Source organism: Haliotis cracherodii, unplaced genomic scaffold (genome assembly GCF_022045235.1).
Source record: "Haliotis cracherodii isolate W230 unplaced genomic scaffold, xgHalCrac1.p SCAF_6, whole genome shotgun sequence".
NCBI classification, from domain to species: Eukaryota; Metazoa; Mollusca; class Gastropoda; order Lepetellida; family Haliotidae; genus Haliotis; species Haliotis cracherodii.
In genome coordinates, this window is record NW_027266319.1 from 31,073,160 (window position 1) to 31,092,088 (window position 18,929).

The 18,929-nt window shown below is 40.9% G+C and overlaps 1 protein-coding gene across 1 annotated transcript in view; it reads left to right on the forward strand.

The window, feature by feature from the left end:
• LOC139445181 (general transcription factor 3C polypeptide 1-like) overlaps positions 1-18,929 on the forward strand; it is a 281,341-nt gene that overhangs the window by 17,062 nt on the left and 245,350 nt on the right. Inside the window, exons 11-25 of the mRNA XM_071226303.1 lie at positions 453-710; positions 2,224-2,318; positions 4,158-4,301; positions 5,046-5,180; positions 5,940-6,038; positions 6,900-7,070; positions 7,251-7,368; positions 8,097-8,185; positions 9,523-9,714; positions 11,913-12,108; positions 12,797-12,938; positions 14,473-14,579; positions 16,000-16,116; positions 17,076-17,168; positions 18,549-18,647. Coding sequence (XP_071082404.1) covers positions 453-710; positions 2,224-2,318; positions 4,158-4,301; positions 5,046-5,180; positions 5,940-6,038; positions 6,900-7,070; positions 7,251-7,368; positions 8,097-8,185; positions 9,523-9,714; positions 11,913-12,108; positions 12,797-12,938; positions 14,473-14,579; positions 16,000-16,116; positions 17,076-17,168; positions 18,549-18,647 — 2,055 coding nt within the window. The remainder of the gene's footprint in view (positions 1-452; positions 711-2,223; positions 2,319-4,157; positions 4,302-5,045; positions 5,181-5,939; positions 6,039-6,899; positions 7,071-7,250; positions 7,369-8,096; positions 8,186-9,522; positions 9,715-11,912; positions 12,109-12,796; positions 12,939-14,472; positions 14,580-15,999; positions 16,117-17,075; positions 17,169-18,548; positions 18,648-18,929) is intronic.

An 18,929-nucleotide genomic window follows, 5' to 3' on the forward strand; every position in this document is an offset into this window, starting at 1 on the left:
TATCAGACCTGGCTCTAGGAACACATGCAGGGGGAGATTGTGTCACCAGGTTGGTGGGATACATCATGTTTATCTGGGAAATAACAAGGGTAATATCAGACCTGGCTCTAGGAACACATGCAGGGGGAAATACTGTCACCAGGTTGGTGGGATACACCACATTTATCAGGGAAATACGATGGGTAGAATCAGACCTGGCTCTAGGAACACATGCAGGGGGAGATTTTGTCACCAGGTTGGTGGGATACACCACATTTATCAGGGAAATGACATGGGCATTGCATCTATAGGAAAGTAAACATTATCATAATGAAGAAAATAATGTTTTTTTCCCCAATTTGCCAGTCAAGGACACTTAGTTTGGAATCCTAGATAAATCCAGGTAAACCCGAAATCACTTGTGAAATCACTCCAAGTGAACTGTAATCAAGTCCTGTGTCTTCCCCTTGCAGATGACAGCATAGCTGAGGTAGTGACAGACATGGAGACTACGCAGACTGAGGCAGTCGATGTCGATACCTCGGCTACTCTGAAGCCAGACGTGACGACTATCAGTGTGTCTGTTGTCAGCACCCCAGAAACAGATGTCACTAAAACTCCTCCTGGAAAAGCAGTGAAGCGGAAGTCAAAACATCCCAAGAGTGGATCACCGGCTGCCAAATCTCCCAAATCATCCATTTCCACTCCTGACGGCAACCTGTTGGACCTTAGTATGTACAGATAAATCATCATGTTGTTTGATGGAAAAAATGTCCACAATTAATATTTACTATTGCGTTCATTGTTGAAAATCAGTGTAATTTCAAATTACAAAAAAACAAATTTTAATATTTTTGATGGAATCCTTTCAAGGGCTGGTTTTGACTCCACACTTCAAGACATTAAGTCACTCACAAAGAAAAGGATGAACAAAAAAAATCTGTTTGCAAGTAACACACTCTGACTGTCAATGCCATGTTTCAAAATTCATTGCCTAAGAGTGAGTGAGTATGTTTTATGCCCATTTTAGCAATATACCAGTGATATCATTGATTGGGGACACCAGAAGTGGGCTTCACATGTACCTATATGGGGAATTGAACCCGTGTCAGCGACATGATTAGAGAACGCTTGAACCACAAGGCTACCCCCCCCCCCCCCCCCCCCCAAGCCTAGGAACTATGTCAGAGGTCACCTGACTGTATATATGTTGTTGTGTTCATTGTTTCATTCACAGATGTAACCCGGTTTCCTAATTTATTATTCATGTTGTACTAATAGATGTTCTGGGATGTACTGGGTGTATTCATTATCGACATTGGGGTTGTCATTAATATGAACAGGCTGGTGATGTGTGGCACACTACTCTTGGTTGCCAGTTGCATGGTTACTGATGTCATTACACATGCTCAGAATCCTTCAGCCAACAGTGCTATGAGGGCTTCAATGTCAACTGACAATCAACCACTATCTCCATGAACAAAGAGTGTTTGTCCTACCTGAATAGAATTGTCAGTTATATGTGAGCGAGTGAGTGAGTTGGGTTTAACGCTGCTTTCAACAGTATTCCAGTTATATCACGGCGTGTCAGCTTAATGTGGAAGAAAAGCCCAAAATGATGCAGGTCTCAGACGTTTACCACTGTATAGTGCTGACAAACCTAGTAATATAATCGGGGCGAACCGGGATTTGAATCATAGGTTTCTGGCGTGCCCAAGGGACGTAACTCTGCACAGCGAATCGCAGCGCCTGGACGACTGGGCCACTCGTGCCCCCGCAGTTATATGTCATACACAATCTACAGTAATCAGGATACTGGTACAGACAGCCTTATGTTCTTGCATTCCACAGGCCTAGCAAATTGAATGAACTACATCCATTCTCTGTCCTGGTTGTAGCAGGGTTTTACCTCTTCCAAACTAGGTCCTGGAGTCCTGGGGACCCAAGGTTTAATTTCAAGGGTCCTTAGAGGATATATGAATTTCAGGAATTTGTATTACTTGTGAAGTACTCGGGCAATGATTACTATTATGCATCCTTAGGAATGCAGTAGATTATCTTCTGCATCCATTCAGTACGTTTGTGTGTACTAGACTCATATTTCTGCGTTGTGTAAAATCCTGTTGTAGGCAGGTAGTATTTTTCTACTGGTGTCACATCTAGCCGGTGAAGTAAATAGCTTGAACTGCCTGGTGTCTCAGTTAGTCTACAAGAGGAAACAGTTCAATGTACTATATATTTCAGAACATTTGACTGCCCTGAAGCTGAGGAGGGCAAACAAAATCCTTGACGCCTTGAAAGAAGCAAAAGTTTTTGAAAGTATTCCTGCCATCTACAAGGTGAGTCGGTGTGAGTCGGTGTGAGTCTGTGTGAGTCGATGTGAGTCGGTGGGAATCAGTGGGAATCATTTACTTCTGAAATTCTTGCTTTTTCCTTAACAGCCTGTAAATGTCATGTAGAAGACTGTGAATGCTGTGGAAACGGTCATTACTTTGGAACTGATCTAACTCTTTTCTTCATCTGGACGTTATAGCTAAATGCTGGTGTATACTGACATGTAGTTGATGATGTTGCTAGATGCTGGTGTATACTGACGTGTAGTTGATGATGTTGCTAGATGCTGGTGTATACTGACATGTAGTTGATGATGTTGCTAGATGCTGGTGTATACTGACATGTAGTTGATGATGTTGCTAGATGCTGGTGTATACTGACATGTAGTTGATGATGTTGCTAGATGCTGGTGTATACTGACGTGTAGTTTGATGATGTTGCTAGATGCTGGTGTATACTGACATGTAGTTGATGATGTTGCTAGATGCTGGTGTATACTGACGTGTAGTTGATGATGTTGCTAGATGCTGGTGTATACTGACATGTAGTTGATGATGTTGCTAGATGCTGGTGTATACTGACATGTAGTTGATGATGTTGCTAGATGCTGGTGTATACTGACATGTAGTTGATGATGTTGCTAGATGCTGGTGTATACTGATGTGTAGTTGATGATGTTGCTAGATGCTGGTGTATACTGACGTGTAGTTGATGATGTTGCTAGATGCTGGTGTATACTGACATGTAGTTGATGATGTTGCTAGATGCTGGTGTATACTGACATGTAGTTGATGATGTTGCTATATGCTGGTGTATACTGATGTGTAGTTGATGATGTTGCTAGATGCTGGTGTATACTGACATGTAGTTGATGATGTTGCTAGATGCTGGTGTATACTGACATGTAGTTGATGATGTTGCTAGATGCTGGTGTATACTGACATGTAGTTGATGATGTTGCTAGATGCTGGTGTATACTGACGTGTAGTTGATGATGTTGCTAGATGCTGGTGTATACTGACGTGTAGTTGATGATGTTGCTAGATGCTGGTGTATACTGACATGTAGTTGATGATGTTGCTAGATGCTGGTGTATACTGACATGTAGTTGATGATGTTGCTAGATGCTGGTGTATACTGACATGTAGTTGATGATGTTGCTAGATGCTGGTGTATACTGATGTGTAGTTGATGATGTTGCTAGATGCCGGTGTATACTGATGTGTAGTTGATGATGTTGCTAGATGCTGGTGTATACAGACGTGTAGTTGATGATGTTGCTAGATGCTGGTGTATACTGATGTGTAGTTGATGATGTTGCTAGATGCTGGTGTATACTGACGTGTAGTTGATGATGTTGCTAGATGCTGGTGTATACTGACGTGTAGTTGATGATGTTGCTAGATGCTGGTGTATACTGACATGTAGTTGATGATGTTGCTAGATGCTGGTGTATACTGACATGTAGTTGATGATGTTGCTAGATGCTGGTGTATACTGATGTGTAGTCGATGATGTTGCTAGATGCTGGTGTATACTGACGTGTAGTCGATGATGTTGCTAGATGCTGGTGTATACTGACGTGTAGTTGATGATGTTGCTAGATGCTGGTGTATACTGACATGTAGTTGATGATGTTGCTAGATGCTGGTGTATACTGACATGTAGTTGATGATGTTGCTAGATGCTGGTGTATACTGACGTGTAGTTGATGATGTTGCTAGATGCTGGTGTATACTGACATGTAGTTGATGATGTTGCTAGATGCTGGTGTATACTGACATGTAGTTGATGATGTTGCTAGATGCTGGTGTATACTGACATGTAGTTGATGATGTTGCTAGATGCTGCTGATAACGGAGGCGGATGAGGGATGTACAGAGAGGATGGACAGGAAGACAATGACCCAACTCATCAACTGGCTAAAGGCCAACGGCAAAATCAAGATTATTAAGTCCATAGTTCAGCAAGAAGATCAGGTCCTTGAGGTTTGGAAATCAACATTTATGACTTGTCTTTGTAAGGCTTTCATAAGAAAAACAACAGCTGTTTCATAACAGGGCTTCTCCTGACGCAAAATATGGTGTCCCTCCTATGATGCAGATAATATTCACCGCTAGTTCCACTGAACACAAAAGTATATGGTTTTGAAATGATTGACATTAATTAAATTGAAGCATGAACATACGATTATATGATTATACGAAATAAGATCAGAAAAAACAGTCAAGTTTGGACAGTCTGCCACAGATTTACTTGCCTCAACTTGGTTCAAACAATGAAATCACCATGTATGATAAGCCTAAAGCATCACACATAGTTCATAATGTAATTGCTGTGCTCTAGGATCACCATTTTAATGCCTAGGGCCCCAACAAAATGTATTACCTAAATTTCCCAGGACCAATGTCAAATCCTTGTTAATTACTACAGTTTTGAGATCAATAGTAACTATGATAATATTTAAGATGATAAATAAGTTCTGTCTGAATGTATGCATGGTGTGATAAAATTTCAGTTATAATAATGGACTGATGTCCTCAGTTGATGCTCACTTGTTTCTGGTTCCACTGGAGTTTGTGTGTAATAATGTTCTGATTCCACTGGAGATTGTGTGTAATAATGTTCTGATTCCACTGGAGTTTGTGTGTAATAATGTTCTGATTCCACTGGAGTTTGTGTGTAATAATGGTCTGATATCCTTCAATTGATACTCACTTGTTCTGATTCAGCTGGAGTTTGTGTGTTCGCCAGACGTGCAGCCTCAGGACCAGATAATCAAAACCTTCATTGATCACGCCAAGATGAAGAATTTTGGGATGAAGAAGAAACATGGCAGCAAGTCATCGAGGGGTGATCCCACACTGGTGCGTGGGGAAATACTGTTGTGTAGCTTTATGTATGCCGGATCTGCTTTGACACAATCACAAGATCTTTCAGCCTCATTCGGTCTCAGATTAACACAGACATAAAAGAAATGAAACTGGCATTTGTTGTAGTTTCACAGACATTTCTTAGAAGTTGACGGATGACAAAGTAGACAAAACAATTATGGATAGCAACTTTTTTTAATACAGTAATATCGACGTTTCGGTATAGATCATTATTATATATATATAAGTTTTCCCAGTTGATGTTGTGAGTATAGTTTTATGATGCTTTCAGCAATATTCCAGCAATATCATGGCAGGGGACACCAGAAAAGGGACACCTCTCACTTAACTGTGTAGGAAGCACTTCCTTCACCCTCCCTCTCGCCAAACTGTGAAGGAAGCTCTTCCTTTACCCTCCCTCTCACTTATCTGTGTAGGAAGCACTTCCTTCGACCTCCCTCTTGCCAATCTGTGTAGGAAGCGCTTCCTTCACCCTCCCTCTCACTTAACTGTGTAGGAAGCACTTCCTTCACACTCCTTCTCACTTAATTGTGTAGGAAGCGCTTCCTTCACCCTCCCTCTCACTTAATTGTGTAGGAAGCACTTCCTTCACCCTCCCTCTCGCCAAACTGTGTAGGAAGCTCTTCCTTCACCCTCCCTCTTGCCAAACTGTGCAGGAAGCTCTTCCTTCACCCTCCCTCTCGCCAAACTGTGTTGGAAGCTGTTTCCTCACCTTCCCTCAACTATTTGCAGCATCTGCCACCGGACCTTCCCGAGAGTCTTCGAGAGAGCATCATGAAGTTCCGCGAGTATCGCAGCAAGCTGAAGGTGGAGGAGATGGTGTATGACCCGGTAGTGTAAACATTTTTAAAAACATTTACTGAATCACTAGTGACCTACCAGGAATTACCATATATCGCTGTGTTTAAGGCAAGTTTTTCGTACCTAACATGAGGGGGTTAAGAAGGGGGTTTGTCTTATACACAGAGTCGAAGATCTCACATTTTTTTCCACTGGCGATGTCAACCGGCGTCAGATAGCCTTATACACGGAGTATAGAATTTTGGGTTGATTTTGAAGGTGTGTACAGGAGGGTCGTCTTATACGTGGGGTCACCTTATACACAGCGATATACGGTACAGATTATTTGTCCCAAGAATTTACAGCATTTATTCATTAGGGATTCTGTAATACTGACTTTCAAGTTTGTTTTTGTATATATTACGTAGTCATTTAAGCCAAGAAAAATAAGAAAATATAGTTAATGTTAACCCTACAGAAAACCTGACTAGACTCAGCGTATTGTTCACAATTTGTGATGTCATGAAAAATGGATGAGGTCATGTCATATTGTTCTCAACAGCAAAGCAATATGATGTCATATCGCTTAACTGACCAATGAACAGTGAGAATCGCTATAGAGCATTTGTGTAAATATTGGTTAGGACATGCAATCTTTCTATCCTAACGGATAATATTACTTTGTTTTATATTAATTTTGTTTTGTTGTCACTGCATCAATGGACTGTCCTGTTTCAGAGTGCACTGCTACAGATAATATCAGTCCTCAGTTTCTTGGTTTCAATTCTCTGTGTTTTGTCTGCAGAAGGAATGTTTGTTGACGACAGTATTGTGTTTCAGAGTGCACTGCTACAGATAAAATGTGTTTCGTCTGCAGAAGAAATGTTTGTTGATGACAGCATTGTGTTTCAGAGTGCATATATGAAGTACAACTTCCTGCCAAAGGTGAAGCGACACAAGATGGTGTATGAATACCTCCACTACCTCCTGTACGGCTACGCTGGCCGCCTTGTTGATCAGTCAGATTCTACCGAGGCCTCAGCTCTGAGTCAGGACGACGAGTCAGGGGACACAGGAGCGAAGGTACTCACCCTTTGTGACTTTTTGACTATAAATAATGAGTGTGTGAACGGGTATGGCTGTAGGACATTTTTAGCAATATTCCTGTTTTTCAAAAGTCTAGACATTTTGCATGAAACATTGAGAAGATATCAAATGTAAATATGATTTTCATTTCTCACTGTCCTTGTTTTCACTCATCAGTCAGACGAACAAAGTCACCTGTCTGTTCATGAACAGATCGACGCCATGAAAGAACCGCCACTATATCTGGATGATTTGACATGGAAACGGTACCTGGCGCCACTTCGGTCTAACCATGGTATGTAGTCAGTTAGGTGAAGAGTGTGGAGTTTATGTTGTGTTGAGAGTTGTTATCTTGTTAGCTGCAAGTTTTGGAATATTTCCTAAATTATATATGTTTTCTCAGAGCTTCAGATAAGCTTTTGGCTATTTGGGTATTTCACCAAGGGGTTTGTTTAATTTTGATTGGGTATCCACAAGTTTTAGAGAGTATTCAAATTTCATTTACCCACCTGTTTCTTGACATTTGGGTATTTCACTTAAAACCTGTTTCGTAACAATCCCTGTAAATCATTTGAAACTATGTGAATAGTAGTATACCCGTCGGCATCTGCTTGCGGCTCCCTGTCTGGGAATCCATATTTTTGTTTACAAAACCTAGCATTGTAAGAAAGTTGCTGTTGTTTTAATTACCAATCAGCGACTAATTAAGACACTACATGTACATTGACTAGGCACGATGTGCTTTTCAATTGTCATCTATCAGTATGTTTGTCGCAGAAGCTTTTCCGAATGTACCGTAACTGTCGATGAGTGAATTTGGCAATCGGCTGATACACAATCACTTTATCTTAAGTTTTAATCATTGTAATAAACGCATTAATTTTATTTCAAGAGTGTATTTATAATTATGTTGCGTATTTGATATGCTATGATTTGATTTGACGACATATTTCAGTTTATTTAATGCGTATTTTATGCAAATATGCAGCTTATATTGAGCTCTGTTTTCTCCCTTGTTTGTAGGACATGGCCAGGGTTGGTTTTTGATGAGTGACGTGCTTGTGCTGATGCCTCTGGTTGTCTACTGCAAGGTCGTCAGTCTGCCATACAAGGTCAGTCGTACCCTCTGCTGTAATTGCTCTGTAATGTAAAACAATGTTCACACATTTGGGTTACAGTCCGCCTAAGGCCACATTTTGAAAATAGATAGCCAAAATTGATGTGGCTCGCGGGGCAATGGTTACGGTTGCTTGATTGTGGAATGTGGTTCTCGTGGCTATGCTGTCAAAACATGCTTTGTGATTCTAACAGGTTACCGTATTTAACAAAACAAGATTTGTTTTCTCATTTTTTATTCAGATCATAACACGGATAATATATTCATCAAAACATTACATTGATGGATATCATGACAGGTCATATTACAGGTCACGATTGTGTAATGAATTGTTGTGTGGCACATCTAAAACAATGACAATGTTTGCACTTACGAAAATATAAATGTGGGACACTCATTTAAAGGTATCGGTAATCTGATTAATTAATTACCGGCTAGAGTAGGTGAAATGCACACAGCTGAAAATGTGGCGCATTCGGCAATAGTCAGTTTTTAAATGTGGCTCAACCGGCTAGACACCCACATTTGTTGGTGATGTTATGTTACATCTTATACTGACAGCCATTAATCAAATCACAAAGCTTTTTATGAGTAAAATTGGCTAGTACCCCTTCATTCAATGAGTTGCCATCTTGGTAGGTCTGTGCAGAGTTGAGGACCTTTGTTGTCCCAGGATCCACTGTTCCACTCCAGCCCTAATACTGTAAATCTTGAAATTAACGCGAACGTGAATTAAATGAAAAAAATGCAAGTGGTCTTTGCTCACATTATAAAACATCACTTTGATATCAACAATAAGACATTTTGGGTAGCAGAAATACCAACTTAGACATATGCTGAAAACAAACAACTATGTATTCCACATCACTGTTTATTGAGCAGCACTTGTAACAAGTATATAAACCATGTCATTCAAACACTAATTACATCCTGTGAATTGTCACTGCTTGGGTCAAGACTCACTTATGTCATCACTGATCACACCTGCAAGTCAAGACAGACGCCACCCACGCAACACAGTGTCTTTGTTCTTTGTGGCTGCGTCAAAGGCTGACACGAGCCAGCGCGCATGTATTGTTTTAGCGGAAGTACTCTACTCAGTGCTAAAAAGCAGTGTTATTTGGTGTGTGATTGGATGAATGTAAGGTTTGATTTAGGTGAGGATTCTCCTGCATCTTCTTTAGAGAGGAGGGGGGTGTCGCATTCATATTGAGTCACATTTTTGGCAAGGGGTCAGCGGTTGCATTCTTTTGGAGACGCATTAATTTCACGATTTACAGTACTGAACTCACTCCACTCCACGTACTGAACTCACTCACATTGTATTTACAGATTGACGGTCTGATTGAGATGCTGGACCACCCCAAGAAGCGGTTCTACCCAGTGGTGTGCCTCCCGCCCTCCATCAGACAGCAGGTGCTGTTCGCGCGGCGCTACACACAGTCCTTCCACGACAGCTGCTACCAGCTCTGCCTCATGGGGCTGCTGTCATTTGGGCCGCAGGTCTTCAAAGATAAGGACAAGGTGACTTATTTTCCTGTCAAATATATGTGTTGAACTTACATTTACAGTCAGTGATAATCAAGTGAATAAGAAATTGATGTACATGTTAAAAAAATTGTAGCATATCAATAAATGTATATTTTGTTGCATATCAAATTTCTTATGTTTGCAGTAAATGGTTAGGAAAAAGGTTTTGGGTTGTATTGAGGTCTATAATGACATTGAGTTATCGATGTATCAGCGAATAATTTCATCCATTAAAGTCTGAGGTGTCACAAATTCATTCAGTATCCTCTGAAACTTATGAGTGAGTGAGTTGGGTTTAACGCCGCTTTTAGCAATATTCCAGCAATATCACGGCGGGGGAAACCAGAAATGGGCTTCACACATTAGACCCATGTCGGAAATCGAACCCGGGTCTTCAGTGAGACGAGCGAATGCTTTAACCACTAGGCTACCCGACCGCCCCTGAAACTTATGAAAATGGGGATGGAGGTGGGGATGTCATCGTATGTCTCTCTGTCGATGTAGCAGTAAATTCTTGTGGTATTGATACAAAATAGTGAATTGATAAATTGCAAGTCTACGTAGGGATTTTTTTCAAGCACATACAGAGTCATCATTTTAATTTTGAATCAGTATATCGATACATTGTGATACTTTTGAGTCGATATATGTCAATTCTAAAATTCCCAATGAAAGACACCATTTATGGAAAGTCAGGGCGGGAATGATTCAATGTGGATGCATTGTGATTATGGCTGGGACGAGTAACATGGGTACCCGGGTTGGGTGGATACTGAGTAGGACCCAGGTACCCACAGGACTACCCGGAGCCATGGTTAGTTACGTGATGTATTGTTTAATGACAAAAATTATCTAGAACTCTATGGTTACACTACAAGTCACTAAAGTTCGCGTTTCTTTCTGACTATGCACCCATTCCTTCTGATTTTTCATATGGTTGAATAAAGATATAACTTAAGTCAACTTCAGTGTATACATGACCATGATTGTTTAATACATGTATCTAAATACGTTTTGCAAGTGCTGTGGTAAAACAATTCCCAATCGGACATTTTGTTTCTCTTGAGACCTACAGTGGGTACCCGGGTAGGGTCGGGTAATAGGGGGCTGGGTACCCGGGGAGTAAAATTGGACTCGTCCCAGCCCTAATTGTGATACTGTGTGCCAATGTCAGGGCTTCTTCTTAATAATTATGGATCATTAAAAATACAATGAACACCTTTCTCATGATGTGTTACACAGGGGTGGCTATTGGGGCTATTTTCACTTTTATGATTGTGTTGCAATAGTAGCCCACACCATTGCAATAGTATTGCGATAGCAGGAAAGCAACTTTAATCAATGGAATAGAAATGGATAAAGTACACCTGAAAATCTCAAAGAACGGCCATTTTCCTCCCTGTTGTTACTCAAACCAAAGGGAAGTAACTGAAATCTAAAGTTGTCATAATCCTTGTGACCAACACAAATTGAATAAGATTTGGTTAAAATAATTACATCTTTTGAAACTATTGATTGTTATGCATACTAGAGATAATACTACTGCCATAAAACTCCTATCGATATGCCTAACAAAAAATAAAAGAATTGGTACTTTCTTCGGAAAGTTTAGTGTGGATGGGAGGTGTTTTTTTGTTTGGTTGTTCAAACTAGTGTGTACAATTAGTCTAAATCAACCTGGGAAAGGGCCTTCCTACATGAATGTATTCCTTGATGAGTAAAATACTGGAATACAGTATTACTACACGCATACAGTGAGCGTTAATTTTATTTCACAACGCGAAGACAATATTGTGAGCACACATGACTGGACGAAGATCTGTACTGAAGTATGTGAGTTGGTCCTATTATTACACTATCTGGCTGTAAAAGTGTTGATTGTAGTATCTCAACTTAGGTTTGTAATCCATTATATTAAATTTATCCAAGATTCTACCATGACTACCTGAAATACTTGAATTTGATTGGACAATAAATAATATTCGGCATTATCAATTTGGATTGAAAATGCATCTGATTTAATGACTGCTTCACGGCGCAATTATATAACACAGTCTGCTTTCTACGAGCTTCCTTGCAAAACTGTCACTGTTGGTGATCCATGTTGGTCCTTTGTCACAAATAATGAAATGTTTGAAATTCTGACCTGTTATTTCCCCCCAACTCACACATACATGTTTGCTTTGTGGCAGTGTTTTATGTTCCTTCACAAGAAGGCTCTCCTGCTGGACACTAGGACATCCATCATTGCCTACTGCAAGACCACCCCAGAACTGGATATATCCTTCAAGGAGCAATACTACACACTCAACACAGATGAGGATGTCCACACTTACTGGTGTGACCTGGAGGTCATTGCCCTCAACTCCAACCTTGGCTACAAGGGAGGTAAGTGCTGTTGATGAGTGAGTGAGTGAGTGAGTGTGGTTTTACGCCGCTTTTAGCAGTATTCCAGCAATATCGCGGCGGGGGACACCTGAAATGGGCTTCACACATTGTACCCACGTCGGGAATCGAACCCGGGTCTTCGGCGTGACGAGCGAACGCTTTAACCACTAGGCTACCCGACCACCCTTTGATGATGATGGTGATGATGATGATGATCTATATAGATTAAAAGTCTACATATGTCATGAAATAGTTAGCGTTCATTGAGAAAATATAATAAAATGTGGAAAATTATATCCATTTGTGTATTTATCCTTTGTTTTCAATGTATTTGCAGTTCCGTGTGCTGACAGTAAAGCCTTATGAATAGCTGACGATACGGTCACTTTGATGTGTAAAAATATATCGTCATACTCCTCACTCCAGCAGTAGCATAATTTTAGATATTTTTAAGTTTTAAGTTGTTTTTTGTTATAATTATACAAAACTATATATAGATTTAACTAAAAAGGTCCTCCTTTAAGCTAGGCTGCTCTCATTTCGGAATAAATGTGTTTGTTTACAAACAAGAGAAATGTTCCTTCTCGTTATAAGCAAATTAGCTTGTGGCAGTAGTGCAATGCTAACTCATCACTGCACCGGAGTGGGACACTTTGTACAGTAAGTCTCTCTGCTCCGCTTGCTTCAGTGTTGGACAACGAAGACGACACAGAGCCGAGCTTCTCACTGGTGGACGCCCTGACTAATGTCAAGTTCCAGGAGGACCCCCCCATCCCATACCTCCCGGGGGACCGGCGTGGTGCTTCGGGCTTCGACTCCAGCCTATTCCTGTAAGTCCATTGAAACACACTCTCTTTCAGGAGCTACGAGACTTGGTAATAACTTTCCTGTATTTGCAGGTGCAAGTGTACATTTTAGATTCTTAATTCTGATTGGACAAATGAAGCTATATGACATCACAGTGCTTCATCGTTGAGAAAAATACGATATGACGTCATCCATTGTTCATGACATCACAGGGGCGGTCGGGTAGCCTAGTGGTTAGAGCGTTCGCTCGTCACGCCTAAGACCAGGTTTCGTTTCCCGACATGGGTACAATGTGTGAAGCCCGTTTCTGGTTTCCCCCGCCGTGATATTGCTGGAATATTGCTAAAAGCGGCGAAAACCATACTCACTCACTCATGACATCACAAATTGATTACATGACGTCATGTGAACAATAGGCTGCCTTCACAAACATTTGTCTCTTGGATTTGCATTTCATACATTTTTTCTTCATTTTCCCTCTTAAAATGTCAGTGAGTAATCGATAGAGTTACCCACACGAAACTCGGATTTACAGATTATTTATCCCCTGTGAATGAATGATGTACATCCCTTGTCAAAGGCTCGGAATTAAGACATTCATTAACTCAAGACAGATAATCATAATTCCTCACAGTTCATTAGTTATTCTCTAATGAATCATTCAAACACCATTTTAATCATTCGCTGACTCCCGTGTTGAGAAACAGACCGATCCAGCAGTTGATGATTCCCCTCATTAGACAGTGTATCATGACACCAAGCACAGACACTGGAGCACTATCCATGTTCAACATTCTGGGGGTACTATATAGTTGAATCCAGCAGTTGATGATTCCCCTCATTAGACAGTGTATCATGACACCAAGCACAGACACTGGAGCACTATCCATGTTCAACATTCTGGGGGTACTATATAGTTGTATCCAGCAGTTGATGATTCCCCTCATTAGACAGTGTATCATGACACCAAGTACAGACACTGGAGCACTATCCATGTTCAACATTCTGGGGGTACTATATAGTTGTATCCAGCAGTTGATGATTCCCCTCATTAGACAGTGTATCATGACACCAAGTACAGACACTGGTGCATTGTCCATGTTCAACATTCTGGGGGTACCATATAGTTGTATAGTCAAGTTGCTGTGCAGAGTTGTGTCCCTTAGGCGAGGCAAGATCAAGATACGAGGTTTGAATCCAATATTTTCCATGATAATGATCATTGGTTAGTTGGCATGCTGATGGGTTCCGCTAAGTAAACAATATGGAACTCACATCGCTATTGTCTTCATCTGAAGAAACATGGGACAATGTATGGGAGGGTGTTTGGTAGCTAGGCGTGCGGGGATGAAAATGTAATAAAATTAATTTATCATGGCCTTATTTTTACAAAACAGTATTGTATTGCATTGTATTTGCATTGTATTTGCATTGTATTGTATTTGTATTGTGTTTTAATGTATTGTATTTGTATTGTATTGTATTGTATTTGTATTTGTATTGAATTTGTATTGTATTTGTATTGTATTGTATTGGCCCACCATTGCTGTTATGCAGCCATCTAATCCGTAACTGGTCTCGTCCGGGGGAGGTGAGACGGAAGAAGCCAGACACACACAACGAGCTGGTCAAGAGGCGAGCAGCGCAGCGGACACGCAAAAAGAGTAAGCTTACTTTCCTTGGGCAGAACTTCAGAAACTCATGTTCAGAGAAGGTTCAAAAGGAAAAGCTGGCTGAAGACTCATGTTCATAATGACTATGTTTAGTTGTGGACTTGAGACGCTAATTACAACACAATTTTTCTATATCCATCTCATAAAATTTATAAACAAAATGCCAGGGGTCGAGTAGCACATAATTAATTTCATCAAGTGTATGTCTTGTATCGATACAGAGAGAAAAGCATCGGTTCACCCCTAATGCGTTGTATGTGTGGACGTTATCTCATGTCTGCCGTAGGAGCTGACTAAGTTGGGGATTGGTTGGTCACACTCTGTTGTGTATGAATGTACCATGAGTGTACCCCTTCAAAGATGCTGGCTCTAATGGGCCTTCAACACATGCTTGTCTCAAGAGGCGACAAATGCGATTGATGGTCAGGCTCGCTGACTTGGTTCCTACATGTGATTGTGTCACAATTGCATAGATTGATGCTCATGATGTCAATCACTGGATTATCTGGTCCAGACTCAATTATTTAGATATAACTGAAACAACAAACAAACAAACAAAACCTTTATTGTGATCATGCAATTAACCAATGGCTGTAGTCTTGTTTATTGCAAGCAACTTTGACATATGATGTATAACTGGGGCTTATGGTTAGAAGGTGGTACTTGTGAACCCTGATCATGTCGATATGTTTCATGTGTCATCAAAAACACTGGTATGCCTGGCCCGGACTTGCTTCTTCCCGGGGCGTCATGATGTTGCTTGAATATTGCTGAACGTAGCATACATAAATGCATGTCCATTGTTCCCTCATTGATTCTACAGGTCAAGTGGGATGTTAGTGTAACTCCATCTTAGTTGTATTGCACTGTCAGTAACTGAACATTCAGATGTGTGTCTTTTGTTAAAATAAAGTGAAAACAGGGAGCACGGGTGGCCCAGTCGTCTAAGGCGCCGCGATTCGCTGTGCAGAGTTGCGTCCCTTGGGCTCGCCAGAAACCTATGATAGTGGGTTGAAATCCCGGTTCGCCCCGATTATGTTTGTAGGTTTGTCAGCACCATACCTGTGCTCGTGGGTTTCACCAAAGTGGTAAACGTCTGAGACCCGCATCACTTCGGGCTTTTCTCCCACATTAAGCTGACACGCCGTGATATGACTCAAATACTGTTAAAAGCAGCGTTAAACCCAACTCACTCACTCACTCAAGTGAAAACAGGTACAGTAAACTGCGGTTGTAACAAACTCAAAGGGACCACTTATTTTAGTTTGTTATAACTGTAGTACAGCATACATAAGCAAATGGATGAGACCCCAAAATCCCAGTTCACTATATCTGTCAGGTCATTATAAGCATGTTCGTTATAAACGTAGTTTACTGTATATGCATCACTAATTAGTCTCATTGTTTCTAGAGACAGGTGTTCAAGAGAGGAATGAAGGTGGGAGATTGAAGTTCCTGTCAACGTCTCTCAGCAAGCGCCTACCGCGATTAATCCCACAACAACAGCTGGGCATGATGGGACCTTTCAGTTAGTAGCACTCTGTATTCTTCAGTCATATATTTACACACATGCACGCACGCACTCTTGAAATTTACCGATTGGCATGAGGAATGAATAACACGAAACTTGCGACAAACAAACAACCAGAAAATAAAGTAGCTACATTACCTTTAGTATTGATCATTTTTGACAATAATGGCATGGTTCTTAATTTTTTTTTTTATTATATTATGCATTTATATACCGCAGTTATCCAGGTAATAGTATCTGCCCAAATGTGGTTTTATTTGTTCCCAGATCAATGGATCTGTTTGCATTCCAGTTATCATTCTCAACTCCCTGGGGTGTATACAACCCAAGTTGCCTACAGGCGCTAGAAGGTTTTTTAACCCACCTCACATATCGGGTACCCTTCCCTGCTGGGTGAACAGAGGCCCATTTGAACTTAATCACTTGTCCAGGGTGACTCCAAACCCTTTGATGCTTGTGTATGTTTGTAATCGTGTGTCCACGTCTGGTCATCTACCATCAGACGAGTGAGATTTTTGAGTGCACAGGGTGTATGTAGTGTACACTGGGGGAAGTGGCAAAACTGTAAAGTCTTGTAAACATTGTTGGGCCTAGGGCTGAATAACAACCAATTAACATACAAAAAATGTATACATTTATGTATTATTACCAGTATAAAATACTAAAATATAACAGCTCACATATTCCACTTCCACATCACAAGCTCATATAAAAGTCAACATGAAATTAAACGAAATCGGAATTATATCTGAAGGAATTATTATACAGAAGGAATATGCAGGACCAAGTTTTAACTTTTAGATAACTGTAAGTTCAGCACATGTAAGTTTGACTCAACAGTGTTATATGGCTGGAATAATGCTGAATTTGAGCAATATAACTTTTGTTACTCTCCAACACTTTGATCACATTGAAATGTTTATGTATCTTATGCCAGCTTATGTTTGTGTATCCAGCTGAAGACAATAAACCAACCATGTCTAAGAGGACTCGAGGAAACCGGGGTGGGAAGGGCGTGAAGAGGAAGCCACTGGACAAATCTGCTGATGGTAATCACCTTCTGCAGAATAAGTAGCTCAAGGTTTATGCTTGTTTTCAGAGGTGTGGTGGAGCAGCCCAGTGGTTAAAGCGTTCGCCCAGGTCCGATTCCCCACATGGGGGCAATGTGTGTCCCCCTAATGAGATTGATGGGGGCAGAGATGTAGCCTAGTGGTTAAAGCGTTCGCCCGGGTCCCCACATGGATGCAATTTGCGAGGATGGTGTCCCCCTAATGATATTGATGGGGGCAGTGGGGTAGCCTAGTGCTTAAAGCGTTCGCCCGGGTCCCCACATGGATGCAATTTGCGAGGATGGTGTCCCCCTAATGATATTATTTGGGGCAGCAAGGTAGCCTAGTGCTTAAAGCATTCACTCATCATGCCGAAGACTCGGGTTTGATTCCCCACATGGATGCAATGAGCGAAGGTGGTGTCCCCCTAATGATCTTGATATGGGCAGCAAGGTAGCCTAGTGCTTAAAGCGTTCACTCATCATGCCGAAGACTCGGGTTTGATTCCCCACATGGATGCAATGAGCGAAGCTGGTGTTCCCCTAATTATCTTCATGGGGGCAGCAAGGTAGCCTAGTGCTTTAAGCGTTCACTCATCATGCCAAAGACTCGGGTTTGATTCCCCACATGGATGCAATGGTTGAAACCCAGGGACAGGGATGGGGTGACCTATAGGGAACTCTCAAGTGTGACCAGAGGCCTGTCCTTAGCAATATTTGTGCCATGACAGTCATAAATCTGTGTTATCGTATGAGAGTTTTAGCATCTTAGCACTCCTTTATGGAACAGGCCCTGGTTTATTATTTGTCCTCTTTCCTGACTGTAGATTGTTGCTCACACTATCAACCACTGGTTTGTCTTGTCCAAATTTAGGAGATGAACCTATTCTGTTTTGAGGAAGTTCATTGTTGATTAAGCACTGCTAAATGACATTTACAACCAAACTCGTTATCTCCATTCTACCAGGACTAAAATGCCTTTTAAAAAAGACTCTTTTTCTTGAGCAGTGCAGTGATGCGGTCAGAAGTGGTTGTCACTCAGAACCCACTTCAAGATTAGTAAAATTAACCAATCAAATTAGATTATCCTTCAATATCATGGTAGAGTTAGTTATTTACATTCTAGGGATGGAAATTAGCTCTAGCCCGCTAGCCTGGGCAAAGACTTGTTAATGTTAAATGTGTCCTAAGGGCCCACAGAATTTCAAACATATTTAGAGGTATTGATTCATGTTGTCACTATTCAGGCTAGTAGACGTTCTTGGTTAATTTCCATCACTGTATTCTTCCATGATATAGATGGAACATTGCAACTGCTGTAGAAAACAATCTTCAGCTACACCTTCAGATATAACCCCCTGTTATTGTTTGTGTCAATTAGGGGCGAAAAAGATGAAGATTCCCAAGCTGAGGACTGCTTTCAGGATCTCCAACAAAAACAGGAAGATCAGGACGAGGAAGCGACCCGAAGACAAGATACGTAAGTGGCAGGTCAAAGTTACGGTTGGCACAGGCATGAAAAAGACCTTACAATTTGGTAAAATGGTTTGAAAAGAACTTAAATTGGGAAGTCTGTTCAAATTGTGATCATTGTCATAAAAAGGCCTTAGGAACGGCTTAAATATGAATAAATAGCATATGAAAGCCATTTGTTACCACTCAACTCTTTCTTTATTTCAAATTTGGTTTTGAAAATAGGAACTTATTATTGCATCACTTTTAGAAACATTACACGCAAATCTAATAATTAATGATTTATTGG